The sequence below is a fragment of the Carassius gibelio genome, chromosome A20 (genome assembly GCF_023724105.1).
Source record: "Carassius gibelio isolate Cgi1373 ecotype wild population from Czech Republic chromosome A20, carGib1.2-hapl.c, whole genome shotgun sequence".
Taxonomy (NCBI): domain Eukaryota; kingdom Metazoa; phylum Chordata; class Actinopteri; order Cypriniformes; family Cyprinidae; genus Carassius; species Carassius gibelio.
This window is the reverse complement of record NC_068390.1, coordinates 10,648,896-10,663,850: the sequence shown is the minus strand read 5'-3', so window position 1 is coordinate 10,663,850 and position 14,955 is coordinate 10,648,896. Positions and strand designations below refer to the sequence as shown.

Sequence of the window (14,955 nt, the reverse complement as noted above, 5' to 3'; positions counted from 1 at the left end):
ATAAAGAAGATCTGTAAAGTTGCAAAGACTAAAGTCTAAAATCCAAAGAAATATTCTTTATAAACGTTAAAACTTTTGCCATGCCCCCCTAAAACACCTAGTTTAAACACACCCCCACATGTCTACATCACTATGTGGAAATACTTGTGTAATGCCGCCCAAATGTTCAATAACCGCAGTTAGTGTTGAAGCATGTCAGGGAGATGCTGTGTGTATCTAGAACAAAGCATAAGCACTTTATTTGGCCTTCTGAAAGTAGATGCATTTAGGAATCTTTAATATTACTTAAAGAACAGCAACGCATTTTATGATGACCATTTTATGAACCTAAGAGTTAATTCTGACTTTAATATGACAATCTGGCACTTCTGAATCAGCTACTGTAAGTGTGTTTTGTTATTAGTTTAAGTATTTGCTAATGACCGTTCAAATGCAGAGTTTTGAAGCTCATATGTGTGCGCATCACTAAAAATTTCTTCACATGACCCCTTTAGGGAATATTTAGGTGAAAGTGCAAAACACAAAATAGAGCTACTCAAAAACAGATTGTTATATCTATGGGATCTAATCACTATTCAGAAACCGTGGGATCATGTGCATTGCCAATAAAGCAATAATCAATGCAGCCCCTCCTGACAGGCCCAGCCAGAAAAATAAACTGAAGGATGGATGTTCTGGAATGGGCCTGGTCTTCATGGGTTTGGCCACACGATCCCACTGGGTAAGGATGGCCTGACGGGCACCACTCCAGTGCCCCGGTCCGTTCAGTCGAAACTGGTACGGAGAACACGGCCCGAAGAAAACCCTCAAACCAAGAGCAGGGTCCGTCAGGAGCAGTGAAGCAATGTTGGGAGAGACGCCCACTTCTTTTGCTATTGCGTCTAGGTAAGGAATGTAGTCCACTTGAAGGGCAGCCAGCTTGGGACAGGGGAAACTGAAGAGATAGTCGATTAACTCAAAATAAAACCTATCCGAGATGATCATTCAGGTGAATATGTAATTACCTCTTTAAATTCGCTTGAACATCTTTCTCAATTGCTTTATCCATCTTGTCAGCTGGAGGAAGATGGTTCAGTCCTTGAAAAACAGGAAGTTTTTTATTTTATTTACCCATAATCACATAAAAATATAATGTTTCATATGATTCTCTATATGTACTTGACCATTTTGTTTTAATGACTTATGCTTGCTCATTACCTGCAATGACCCTGGTGGCCCAGCGCGCCTGTAGTTCTACAGCTGGCATGATCGACCCTTTGGTCTGAAACAGGCCCAGGATGGCCAGTGTTGGACGTTCTAGAGATGGAGGGAAGATTCTTCTGTAGAGTTTCAGATCTCCATTAGAACCAGAGCTTAAGGAGGTGGGGAGGAAGGGGAATCTATAATCATATCCTGTGCATAAGATCACTGCATCAATCTTCTCTTCTACAGTCCCATCCTCAAAGACAATCGTCGAGCCTTGGATCTTCTGCACATTTGATTTGATCACCAGTTCCCCTAACAGAATGCGACCAGGGAGGTCATCGTTTATAACAATATAGTGGTCCAGGATCCTGGAATTACAAAACAAGGGTAAAGGTCACTGTGAATCAGGAGTCATTTTAAAAATGATCAGGGCTTTACTTTAATCATTAACAATGAAATGAGTATGGAAAGAGTCCTTGAGGATCATGGTTTGGCCCTTCACCTGTATACAGGCTGTAGTCCATACAGCTTGTGGTCGTATCCCTGATTGAGGATTCTTTCCCAAATCAAGTTGAGCAGAGCTCGAGGCAGGAGGCCGTAAATCAGATCTCGAACTCGTCTGACCATCATCATATCCAGAGGAAGCCCTCTATCAACCACGCGACCTATGACCCATGCACCTTTCCGGGTACTCAGGAATGTCTAAGAAAGTGAGAAATAGGAAGACCAAAGCAAACTGAATTAGTGGATAAACTAGAGTGAATTTAGGCTTGTCAAAATAGGAGAATATTAAATGAGAACCAAAAGATATATTCAGAACTGAGGGAGTGAAATGGAGTTAAAAATAAGCCATATGGACACAGAGTTTGAACACAATGTGCACTGAGTTAGCAGCTAGCCTGAAATTATGATAATCTATTCCCCCCTATTGTGACAAATCAGTGAGCATCTCAAACAAACAAACCAAAGTGAACCCAAAAAAAAAGTAGGGATGTGACTTGACAGTCCATTTGGAGTTGATTGAATCGCTTCCATTTGGTAAACTTGCTGTATAATTAACTGCAATAAAAAAAAGGTACGTTTAAAGGTTAGTTCACCCAAAAATAAAAATTGGGATGCATTTTATAAACCCCGGAGACATCCTAGGTGTATATGACTTTCTTTTTTCAGAAGAATCCAGTCAGAGTTATAGAGTCCAGAGTTCAAAATGGTCTTAGATCTTTGAAGCTCTATCATTGTAGTCAGCGGGTGTTGCATTGCTTCAGTCCAAAAGTAACTTGAAATGAAAAGAGCGGTCTCACATGGCTCTCCATTTCTTAATTAGTCCACTTTAGAAACTTTTGCTATCAGAAGTTTTATTGTTTGTTCGCTTTTTGGCTCAAATGTAATTTATTCTGAAGCATTAGTCTCATCAGCGCTCTATCTGGTATTACTTTAATTAGCATATTTGTGATATTTGCCTTAAATTGATTGCCGTTACACTTTTTTCACTTTATGAAGGACAATATTTTCCTAACCTGATTAAATCACATCACCATATACATAAAATTCTTAATTTTTATCAATACATTAAGTTAGAATAATAAGACAGTATATGGTTGTTACCATTCAAATTAAATCAGTATAAACAAACAAAATCTTTCCCCTGCAGAGGAAACGGAGAAGCTACATCGAAAGTGTCATTTAGATGTATTTACTCAGACTGTTTAATGAAGATAAGAGGTTCCTTACTCAAAATTGCAAATGCATAGTTATTAGATTGTTTACATTTTTTTGACATACAACTATGAAATGTTGGAAAAATGCAATGATTCTTTTGTATATGAATTAATTAAACCACAAATTAAACCACAAGTAGGTAGTGGCAAGTCATTGTTTTAATGAGTGAATCACTGATTCAACATTCGTTCAAACAGCTGATTCATTCAATAAATGAAGCAAGTGACTGTCTTTATGAATAGCTCACAGAGTCATTGACTCATTCAAAAATGCAAAATTATTCAGTAACGGAAGACTCTTGTGTGTTGCGCGACTGTTCTGCTGTGGCATAGTTTAGAACTATCGCTGTTAGCGAAAATGGAGCAAAAATTATCAATAATGGGTCTATAATTTAAGTCAGTTAATATTCTTTGTTTATTGAATTAAAGTTGTATAAAATCAATATCACATTCGCAATTGTGCTGAAAGTCAGGAAAATATGACTCTTGGGCCCCGTCCACACGGAGACGCGTTTCTGTGAATACGCACACATTTTTTATCGGATAGGCGTTCCGTCCACACGGATCCGGCGTTTTCGCAAGGTGAAACCACTATTTTTTGAAACCGGGTCCCAGAGTGGATAAATTTGAAAACGCCGTCTTTGCGTTTTCGTCTGGACGACTAATCCATATATTTTCAGAAACGATGACGTCATCAGCCCACGTCTCCCCCCTAGTCAGACACCTCTACGTCACGTAACAGCAACAAAAACATGAACAAACACTGAACGATTGTCTTTTTATTAACTAACACTGATTAATAAATGTATTGTTCCATTTTCGTTTGTGTACCACGCGCAAGGTTTACGAGCATAGTCCAAGTCTTCTCTGTTTTTAGTGTATCTCTGTGGCAGAATTACAGCGCCACATACTGGTCTGGCATGTATACTACATTTTGCGGTTTCGTGTGGAGGTGGATATTTCTTGAGATGAGGAAAAAAAAAGATCGGATTGGGGTAAGCTCCTTCTCCGTGTGGACGGGGCCTTGGTCATTTGATGTTACAAGAATTTAATAAAATATATACATGTATATAATTTTTTTTTCTATCATAGTATGTTTGTTCACGTTTGTTTCTTTTGTGCATGCTGTTGCGCTGCAGGAGCCTCAACTGACGCGACCTCGATACTTTCAATACATCATCCATTATTAGTCAACGTTTAAATTGAAAGTAATACATTTAGAATCATTCTCAAAGTTTCGGTGCTGCCCTAGTTATTGTTTGTTATTAAAACTTTGATCAGGTTACTTGTCCAATCGGGCAAGTACAATTCTCTTTCACTTGTCCCTTCACAAAATCCACTTGTCCTGGGCAAGCGTTAATGTTGAGCCCAGATTTAATGTAAATAATCAAGTCATCAAAACAGCACCTATCATTCAATCTCTAATCACATCATAAATTATTTTTACCCAGCCAAGAACCTAAAAATAGATTAAAGATCAATATTAGATATTACACCATTAAATCTCTCTTGCCTTCTCACATGCTCTGCTGAGCTCCACAGCAATGTCTCCACCAGAATTCCCAATCCCAAGAACAACAACTCTCTTTCCAAGGTAAGGATCAGGGTCCTTATATTCCCAACTGTGAATTATTGTCCCTGGGAACGTGTCAATACCTGCAGCACACAAAATTACAGTAAAAGTTATACAATATATTAATGTGTACAAATACATATCAAATCCATTATATGTATAGAGCCATGCAGGGAATTAGTTATACACAGTGTTGAATGCTGTATTATGATGACCGATATCAGGTGAGCACCTGGGAAGTCTGAGAGGGGTTTGATGGGCTGTGTGTAGTGTCCTGAACACACTAGCACACCATCAAACACATGTGTCTCCTCTCGTCCATCTCTGCCCATGGTCACCACTTCCCACTGACCAGAGTTAGAGAAATCAGGCCTTTGTCTCACACTGCGAACTGTGGTCTGAAATACACCAAACCACATAGAGCCTGAATGCTACCTCTCATCTTTATAAAGAGAATACTCGAAACATACGATAGATCCAAAGAAAATACACACAATAATATAAACAATTATGTGAGAATCATTTTCCCAAGCACTATGTGTTCTTGAAACATCAATGTTGTCTAACAGTCCCAGGCTTGAACCTTTAAATCAGATTTGTTGAAAGGTATGTATGCCAGGACCAATAAGGTTTTAAAAAAAGTGTGCCCAATCCTGCTGCTGGTGATCGACTGTCCTGCAAAGTTCAGCTCCAACTCTAATTAAATGAACCTGCCTTTAATTTTCAATTGGTCCTGAAGACCTTAATTAGTTACTTTAGGTGTGTTTGATTAGGGTTGGAGCTGAACCATGCAAGACACTCGATCACCAGGAGCAGGATTGGGCACCTCCGTTTTAAAGGGATAGTTCACCCAAAAATGAAATTTTTATGTTTATCTGCTTTCCCCCAGGGCATCCACTGATTCTAAACATCTAATCTAATCTGAACATCTAAACTGTATGAACTCTGAGCGCGTCTTCCGCAGCAGGTGCTTGAGGAGGCTTCTTCTTGTTGCTTTATGGAGGATCACAGACTTATGAGCGCCTGACTGCCACCTATCTCTCAAGACCATGGACAGTATCTACAATCTCAATTGGGAGTGGCAATGGTCCACTTGAGAGATAGGCGGTAATGCATTTATAAGTCTACGATCCGCCATAAAGCAAGCAGCAGCAGCCTCCACATCATATACTCCTGAAGACCATTATTGAAGCTCAAGTTGGGCAGAGTGAGCCATTGCCATCTTGGCAGCGCGTCACCATGCGACTCTCCCGGACAATCAAAAATAGGCAAAAAGGCGGGAGCTGATTGCTGAAGCCACGCCCACCTAGCTCGATGGCAGTGTCAGCAGCGGCAAACCAACTGTCCCTCAAGTGGCCACTCTTTTAATTATATAATATAATTTAAACAGACGAGTTATTAAAAAAAAAAAAAAAATTCACCTCTCATAGCTATTTAGACCAAAATCATTTTTTAAACCAGTCGATGAATTGCAGTTTTAGTCACTTCCTTGTTGGCTTCATGAGAGAAAGCGGGAGGTTGCCGCTTGTTCCTCACGCATCTGCTGCGGAGAACGCGCTCAGGAGGACACACTTGGGAGAATTCAAGCAATTTCCACATTCAGTGAATTAAAAGTATATATAAATACTATTCAGTTTCTTGCTGACTGTTTTGTGTCTTTACACAATGTATTGGCATGAGCCAAAGGTTATTTAATTAAAAATTGTTTAAAAAAAATCTCAGTTTGTGTTCTACTGAAGAAACAAAGTCACTTACACCTTGGATGCTCTGGGGGAAAGCAGATAAACATAACATTTTCATTTTTGGGTGAACTATTCCTTTAGATCTAGAAAATCTCAATGGACGTGATGTTATGGTGTTTATTACCTGAAAGTGAATGTGTTTGAGCAGGTTAAAATGCTCGGCATAGAGTCTGAAGTACTGCATTAACTTAGAGTTGTTCACAAAGTTGGGGAAATGATCTGGCATGGGGAAATCACTATAGCACATCATCTCTTTAGAGGTGTTCACTACGACAGAACGATAAATGCTGCAACGGTCTTCCTCTGGTTGTTCCTGTGCACGAACATAGAAACACAGTCAATGACTTTGAACTCACTAAAAGATAAAACATAATGAGCATTAAAAGTGTTGTTTAAAGGTGAAGTGTGTAATATTGTTTAATGTTAAAATACTCTACCAAAGTAATCATAAAATACCATAAAGTAATCTTTTGGTAAACGATTATGAATTACTTAATGTACACTACTGTTCAAAAAGTTGGAGTTGATCTAAAAATAATTTAGATCAAGTGACAGTAAAGAAATGTATAACTTTACAAAAATATGTATCTTTTAAATAAATGCTGTTTTTTTTTATTTTTATTCATAAAAAAAAAAATCATTAAAAAAAAAACGTACCATGGTTTCCACAAAAATCTCTTTTCCACCGAAGACTGAAATAATGGCTGCTGAAAATGGATGCTCTTGGTGAGCATTAGAGACTTCTTTCAAAAGACATGATCTACCCCAAAATATTACAAAGAATATTGAATTAAAAATGATAGTGTATAAATTAAGCAAAGGTCTTCTGGCACCTGATCTTGTATCGATTAGAATTACAGTGTTAAAAATCACTTATTATATCAGTCATTTTCCAAATCACTTTGGTACCATGTATGGCACAGAAATGACACACTTCGCCTTTATTGTTGAGCTGAATTTAATTCATTTTCAACCTTAAACTTCCAGAGTCCTCCAATATCATCACTGCTCTCAAAACACACAGGCTCCAGCCCTTCATCCAAGCAGCATTTGATGGAGGTCAGTCCAGAGCTGCCTGCTCCAATCACAGCCACACGCTTAGCCATGCTGCGAGTCTGCACAGGAAACATGGAACAATCACTTGAAGAAAACAAATGGTGAAAATGCACATCATACAGTATTTATAGATCAGTGGTTAGAGGCCGAGTATAAGTTAAGCACATATTTTCACACACAGAACACTCTGAGTGCTTCAGAGTTCTCTCCCAGTAAAGTGATCTGTGATTTTTCTTTCTTTCAGTTTATCTCCATGGATAAGCAACGCACCTGTCTTTCACGTACCATAAACGTTAGTGTGAAGTCACAGGATTCGCCTTCACTTTGCTTTTTTCCCCCCTCACAAGCAAAGAGAGAGACAAAGCAAGAGAGTCTTCCATACCATGCAGAATTAATGTGCTATATGTAAACTATATTCTGTATACAACTATGTTGTATTTTCCTGGAAAAATAATGGAGTTCCTTTAGAGTGCTTCAGCTTTTAAGAACTGCCGGGTTCACCGGTATTAGGCAGAACTAAGGCGCTGGCCTATTATCGCTCTTGATTTGATTTTATCAAATCAATTTGAGCAAACACACACAGCCTGATTAATATTCATGAATCCAGTAGCTGCGTTTTAAATCATTATTATCAGTTGAATTTGTATGGATATGCGGGTATCAAACTTTCCTATTGCGGTTAATTGCTAATGCTTTTATCATGGTAAACTGTATTATCACAGTATTTAAATTTAGTTTTACAAAAGTGGTGATACAGTATAACAGGTTAAATAACTTTCTTATAACAAAAATAACTGAACATTTACATACAATAAATACAGAAAGATATATAAGTTATACACAGATTAAAGTGCAAAAGAACTATAAAGACTAATCGGTATCACCTTTACAATAGGACCTCATTAGTTAACCATTAACATTCACAATGAGCAATAGCTACATTTGCTACGGAATAGTGCTGTCATGGTACCAACATTTCAGTATTCAGTACCGATACCACTGAAAATCTGTACCAATTTCGGTACCAAAGCAAAACACAAAAATATGCTAATTAAAAAAAATATATATGTTATCACTAAAAATAAAGCCAATACAATTCTTTATACTTATTTACTATTGTGTTTAAAAAAAATTGTACAAGTAATATATTTATGAAAAACAGTAAACAAGTTTCACCCAAATTTAATTAGTCTTAATTCAATTTAAACATTTTATTCTTTGGTAAATAAAGAGGATTTGCTATTAAAATTAAAACATGGAAGACATATTGTGTGATTTCTTTCTCAAAAAAGAAAAGAAAAGAAAGAGTCGTATAAATTTTTTCAACAGTAGTAGAATGTATGTGATACTGCTACTAAATAAGTCATATTTCTAGCACAATGCCTTTATGTAAAAATGAACTTTTATTTTGACGGGCTACTTTTATTCGAACACTGGTGTTACTCAAATGAAAAGGTAAAATGCTTGAAGTGAATCAGAACTGTTCTGGTGATGTTGTTTATGTATTTATGCTGAAATTACTGCTAGCGTCACGCGCTTCAATTTATGTAGTAAACAAACACGCACGTCTCTGCCATTCATTCACTCACACAGAGATGCGCAGAACATGCAGGATTCATATTTCAACCAACTTTTGCGGCTTAAGATTTACAGATACTGGTCTATTCGGAGATTTGATTTGATTTATGCTAACTTTGACAAATTCTGAGACTGTCCATATTAAGATGTAAGTTTAATTTTCATGACAGGATTTTGAGATTTCGTCCGCGTTTTCTGCTTCGTGGAAATCATAGCACTGTATGTGTCAAGAACCGGGTTGACCGGGTCCTCAGTACCACCGGTACTTAAAGAAACCTGGTGCCTTGACATTTTTCTTTTTTTAGTACCGACTTGGTACCGAAGTACCGTATCTTTTGACAACACTACACAGAAGTTATTAATCTTTGTAAAAAATAAATAAATAAATAAAAAATTTAAATAATTTTAGTTCATGTTAGCTCATTAAATAACAGTTGCAACTTCTAAATATCGGAATACAGAAGAAGTTTTCATTGGCAGTTTGTTAACTAATGATTTAACTAATGTTAACTAATAAAAACCAAAATGTAAAGTCTAAATGCACAATAAATAAAACACTTTCAAACTACATCTAGGGCATGTTGTCCAGAAAAAAATGGAAAATAAAAAGCCTATTAATATAAATATTTAAGTATTTGATGCTGTGATGAACACAGGAGAATACACAAATCTCTAAATATTTAAATACATTTTAGAAAGTAGCAGCTGCTTTATTTATGGGGTAGATCTTGAAAATAGTAATCGGCCCTTGCCTACTTACCTTCAATTGGAGATGGTCTCAAGCCCTCAGCGTTCAAAAATGCCAAAACAATGTTTTTCTGTTCCTAATAGTTAGAGCAGCGTTCCCTGGCAATAATCTTGAAAACAGCCTGTTAGGTAAAATTTGAGGGTATCTGAAGTCTCGCAGAAGAGGGTGGTCTCAGCTAACACAAGTTAAGGGAGAATCAAACAGCATAGCTTAAGTGTTGAAAGATTTAAACAACCATCAAGAATGTTCAGCCATTTCACAGACATGCAAGTCTTCATCTATAGGTGTTAGGGCTGCACAATAATGACAAAAGTCAATTATGTCAAAAGTCATAATTGTCGATTTTCCCCTTGAAATTGTAATTGCGATAATTACGATAATCATAAATTACATTGAATGATGCTTATACAGAAACTAACAAATTAAATTCCATGATTTTAAGCACTACTTTTTTTGGTTTTCAATGACTAAAACAGATATCTTAAACTATTTTGTAATTATCGTTCAAATTCTCATAAACTAGCACAAATAAAGTGCAGCACAAAAGCATGCAATGACTCTTTCAACTTTAACATTTGAAAAGATATGACAAAGTTATTGCTTTCTTTTTTCAAACAGATTTTTTTCCATAAATATGATTGACCTGAAGAATGAAGGCTGTATCATACACTTTTATTTTACGGATTTATGAGCTTTATCACTGAATGCACTTAGCTAATGAGATAAGACAAAATACAGATACTTGGTTCACTAGAATGAGAAAATATTTTATTACTATTTTTAAAAACAAAAACAATGCAGTTTTATTTTTCTATATTTTAACTAAATAATTGTTTTGATAATCTACTGATTATTTTGACAATTGAGTAAATCAGACTTTTATTTTTTGTAATACAAATAGACCCAATTGAAAAACAGGCTTTAGTTTGATGAAAAACAGGCTTTAGTTTGATACATACAGACATACAGACATACACACACACACACACATATAGGAGAGTATATTATATATATACACACACACACACATATATATATGTATATAATTAATTTAATGCATTTAGCAGACGCTTTTATCCAAAGCGACTTACAGTGCATTCAGGCTATCAATTTTTACATATGTGTTCCCGGGGAATCGAACCCCCAACCTCGCGCTTGATAAGGGTGTTCTACCAATTGAGCTACAGGAACACTATAATATATATTATATATACATATTTACACACACACACACACACACACACACACACACACACACACACACACACACACACACACACACACACACACACTTAATAAATGAAAAGAGAATAGAATACAAAAAGATTAGAAAGGTAGTTAGATTTTTGTTTAGAATAGAATAGTGAGTGTTACAGTTAGAGGGTCAAATAAAGATGCATTTAAAGCAGATTCTTGAAGATGGCTAAGGACTCAGCTGCTCGGATTGAGTTGGGGAGTTCATTCCACCAGGAGGAAACATTTCATTTAAAAGTCCGTAAAAGTGACTTTGTGCTTCTTTGGGATGGCACAATCAAGCAACGTTCACTTGCAGAACGCAAGCTTCTAGAGGCACATAAGTCTGAAGTAACAAATTTAGGTAAATGGGTGCAGAGCCAATGGTAGTTTTGCAGGGCAAACATCAATGTTTCGAATTTTATGCAAGCAGCTATTGGTAGCCATTGCAAATTGATAATCCGAGGTGTGATGTGTATTCTTTTTGCTCATTAAAAATGAATCTTGCTGCCGCGTTCTGGATTAATTGTAAAGGTTTGATAGAACTAGCTGGAAGACCTGCAGAGAGAGCATTGCAATAGTCCAGCCTGGACAGAACAAGAGCTTGAAAAAGAAGTTGTGCTGCCTGGACAGAAAGAAAAGGCTTGATCTTCTTAATTTTGAATAAAGCAAATCTGCAGGATCGGACAGTTTTAGCAATGTGGTCTGAGAAAGTCAGCTGATCATCATCAATCATAAGGATTTCTGGCTGAAGCCGACAGTGCACGACAGATAAAGTTTTTGTTTTTTTTAAGTCAGCTCTCAATAGCCTAAACGAGTCATAAGGAAACTGAATCTTATTCTGTTACGGCTCTACGTCACAAAGTAACACATTTGCATAATGTCCATTGTCCATCCACATTTAACATCGCCAACTTGCCCGTCCACAAATTTTTGCGTGGTTAACATTTTGATAAGACACTAGATCCTACGCTGTGAGAGTAAATGTTTGATCACATCTCATATTTACAACAAACTTGTCAACGATTGACACTGAGAAATATCCAGCTCCTGCAAATCAGTCTCATATTGATCAAACACTTCAACAATTTCATCATCAGACTCCGGCTCAAGTTGGTAAGCTACAATCCATACCATCTTTTCTATGTTTTGACAAGTCTCCAGGGATGTCATTCCCTCATGAAATTGAGCATTTCGTTTCTGACAATCCAGAGCCACAGAGAGATCTCTCTGGACCAATAAGAAATGACTGTGCCATCTGACCAATCACAGCAGTGAGGGCTCATGGAAAGGAGGGGTTTAGAGAATTTATGAATCATTTAGAAATTAGGTAAAATTAAATTATTTTCTGAGCAAACTAACATGTTTTTTTTTACCTTGCATGCATCGAAACCTGTTTTAGGAGACTCATACAACAATATTAGCAACCTTAATGGTATAATAGCGGCACTTTAAGCACTATGCAGCTGATAAAGCAGCTACTGTAAATACCTGGAAATATTATAATTTAAAAAAAGCATAAATCAATGAAGTTGCTAATATAAATGCATGTAATGAGTGTGTTGTTGAGATTAATTTCAATGATATACTTAAGCCCGTTGATTACAGAATTCTGCTTTCCAATCATGAAGGCTTCTTCAGTGGATGAGAACAAGGGTGTGTTGATCAGATCAGGATTAGTGATGATTGGATCGATGATCGAGCTGAGCCAATTATGGTTTGCCATGTAAGTTAAACATTTTTCTTAAAATATCAACAGTAGTAAAAGACGAATAAAATCGGTTTAATTATGTAAAGTTTTGTAACTATCTCATTGAATTAACTAGCGTCTGTTTAAAGAAAGCAGCGTTAACAAGCTAATGCACAGCATTGAGGTATTAATGATTACACATTTTTTACAGTCAGTTCAAAAAATCGTCTCATCGGTTTACCTTATATTAACCTTCAAGTCAGTCGTTCACTTGTATTATGTTAAACAGGTACACTTTAACCACAATGAACAACGTTTTGTCCTAAGGTACTTACACGTACGGTTTTTCGAATGCTATGATTTGGGTCACTACTCGCATACTGTTTTTCGCATATGGAATTATGCGATCTCGGACACAGCGAGGTTTTTTTTTTTTTAACCCCTGCCTTGTGTTTATCCTGTCGCAAATGCGGCGAAAAGTCACGACGGTTAACATGTGATTAATGTTTACATGTCTTTACGGGCTAAATCTCGATTTACACAGATTCTTAATCAGAGTATAGTCTTAATCGTATAAAAAAAAAAATCAAGAGTTGTCCATGTTAACGTACTGATTGACGAGCGGTCAGCACCAGCGTTAATAATACAGTAACTGATATTTAAATAAATATTTTACAACTTTTATGTGTAGGCTACTCCTCGAAGACAAAAAATACGTTAGTCCGGATATCGGCTATGGCGCCATGTACGTTAACTTATGTAGGATCAGTTTTAAATAAAAATTGGTAATGTGTGGAATGAACCTTCAATTTAAACTTTTTTCTCGTTCCACTCGTGAATGCGGTTTAAAAAGTCAGGGGCTTTGCAGTCGATAAAAAAACGTGCAGCCGTGAGACATTCCTAAAATAACTCGGTGAAGAACACGAACAAAAATCAGTTTTGAAAAAGCGAACTAGAGATTACTGAGGAACAGCGAGTCTAAAGACTTCTACAAATGTATTTTTGCCTTTATTCCTCTGTTTTACACATTTGTGTAACATAACGTTTGTAACCGCTCTACTAGAGCAGCAGTTTTACTGGTTCATGCAAATCTATCATCTAGCTATAACGTTACCTTTATCAAAATAGCAGCACTTGTTGCAAATCCAACCTTATTGTCAGTGTGATAACAAACGTATTTAATTCATATATTCGACAAAAGTCACAAATCTTACCAGTCCCGTCTGCCAACTGCGCGTCCTTCCACTGTACACTGCGCTTGATTGTTAAGACGCGCGCGGAGAGAAGGGTTTAAATGCAGCCTGGAGATCTCCAAATGGGGCGGGGATTCAAAATAGGGCGTGGCTTCCAACAATTTCTCCATTGACAGACGCAACCCCCCCCCCCCCCAAAAAAAAATTACACTTCATTGAAAACTCCGCCCCACAGCTGATTCTAAAGTTTTTATTGGTTGGTCTATTAAAGTTTTGTTCAAAACTGCAAAACCCCTACCTGACCTTAGTCTTGCACAGCCAGACCTTTGAGAAGGGTATTCATACTATTGAGACCTTTAAGTCTGATTTATACTGTCGGACCTATGCATAAACCTACATCCTAAACCATAGCCTGAAGTGCACCTCTCCAAAAATAGAACAGCATGTCAATTTTACGCATTTAGCATCACATTTTGGGGTGTGGAAATTTCGCCACAATAACACAACAGACCAGTGTGTAAAACTCTCGGACATATTTTAAAGATTCTTTAACGCAAACTTATTTCTCGCAAACTCCAGTGTTTAATTGGTCCTTATAAGTGCTTGTCGTCACAGTTGTAAACATGACAACTTTCTTCTTTCGTGAGGGGGTTTGGTGCCACAGTTTCTTCATTTCCACCATAGACTGCATAAAAACATGGACGTAGTGTCCGTGACATCATCTGTAGGTTCTTGAAGAGTGAAGCTCAAAGTAGGCAGAGCAGGCCATCGCCATCTTGGCAGCGTGTCACCATGCGTCACGCCTAGGCTGCGAGGAAGTCGACCGGAAGTTGAAGTCGGCTGCGTGCTGCCATCTTGTAGCAGAACTTCACTTTGTTAGCATTCCCATTGACTCCCATTCATTTTGGCGTAACTTTGACAGCGAATAACTTTACATCTGAGGCGTTTAAAGACTTCGTTTGTCCATTATTTATTTCTAAAGATACACGACAATGTATAAAGGGCTCCATTACCTTCTATGTTACATTATGGCCCCGTAGAAACAGTTTTTGTAAAAAATAGGCTAACGATTGCATCATAACCACTCGACTCTCTGTCGCATTACCGTACAGACAGGAGGAGAAGCTCGCAGGCAATTAACTTAATTGGCGTACTGGCGTTACATTTTAAAATACTATACAAAATAATTAATCAGAATACTTACTCCTGCTCACTCACGCCAAAGAACTCCCCGCTCAA

At 37.1% G+C, this 14,955-nt stretch overlaps 2 protein-coding genes across 6 annotated transcripts in view; both read right to left on the bottom strand.

Moving 5' to 3' along the window:
* LOC127938569 (flavin-containing monooxygenase 5) overlaps window positions 1-14,955 on the bottom strand; it is a 41,671-nt gene that overhangs the window by 14,577 nt on the left and 12,139 nt on the right. The window lies entirely within an intron of this gene.
* Window positions 205-13,818, bottom strand: LOC127938570 (flavin-containing monooxygenase 5-like). 3 transcript variants are annotated; one of them, XM_052535279.1, is made up of 10 exons: window positions 13,738-13,807; window positions 9,613-9,775; window positions 7,193-7,333; window positions 6,343-6,531; window positions 4,709-4,874; window positions 4,417-4,559; window positions 1,688-1,887; window positions 1,198-1,553; window positions 1,005-1,077; window positions 205-934 (listed from the first exon to the last, which is right to left on the bottom strand). In XM_052535279.1, exons 3-10 carry the CDS (start codon window positions 7,322-7,324, stop codon window positions 565-567), a joined length of 1,629 nt encoding a protein of 542 aa, XP_052391239.1. In that variant the 5' UTR covers window positions 7,325-7,333; window positions 9,613-9,775; window positions 13,738-13,807; the 3' UTR covers window positions 205-564. The 3 variants fall into 3 exon arrangements, with proteins under 3 accessions (XP_052391239.1, XP_052391240.1, XP_052391238.1); XM_052535280.1 differs by lacking the exon at window positions 9,613-9,775 and having other exon boundaries at window positions 13,738-13,818; XM_052535278.1 differs by lacking the exons at window positions 9,613-9,775; window positions 13,738-13,807 and having other exon boundaries at window positions 7,193-7,656.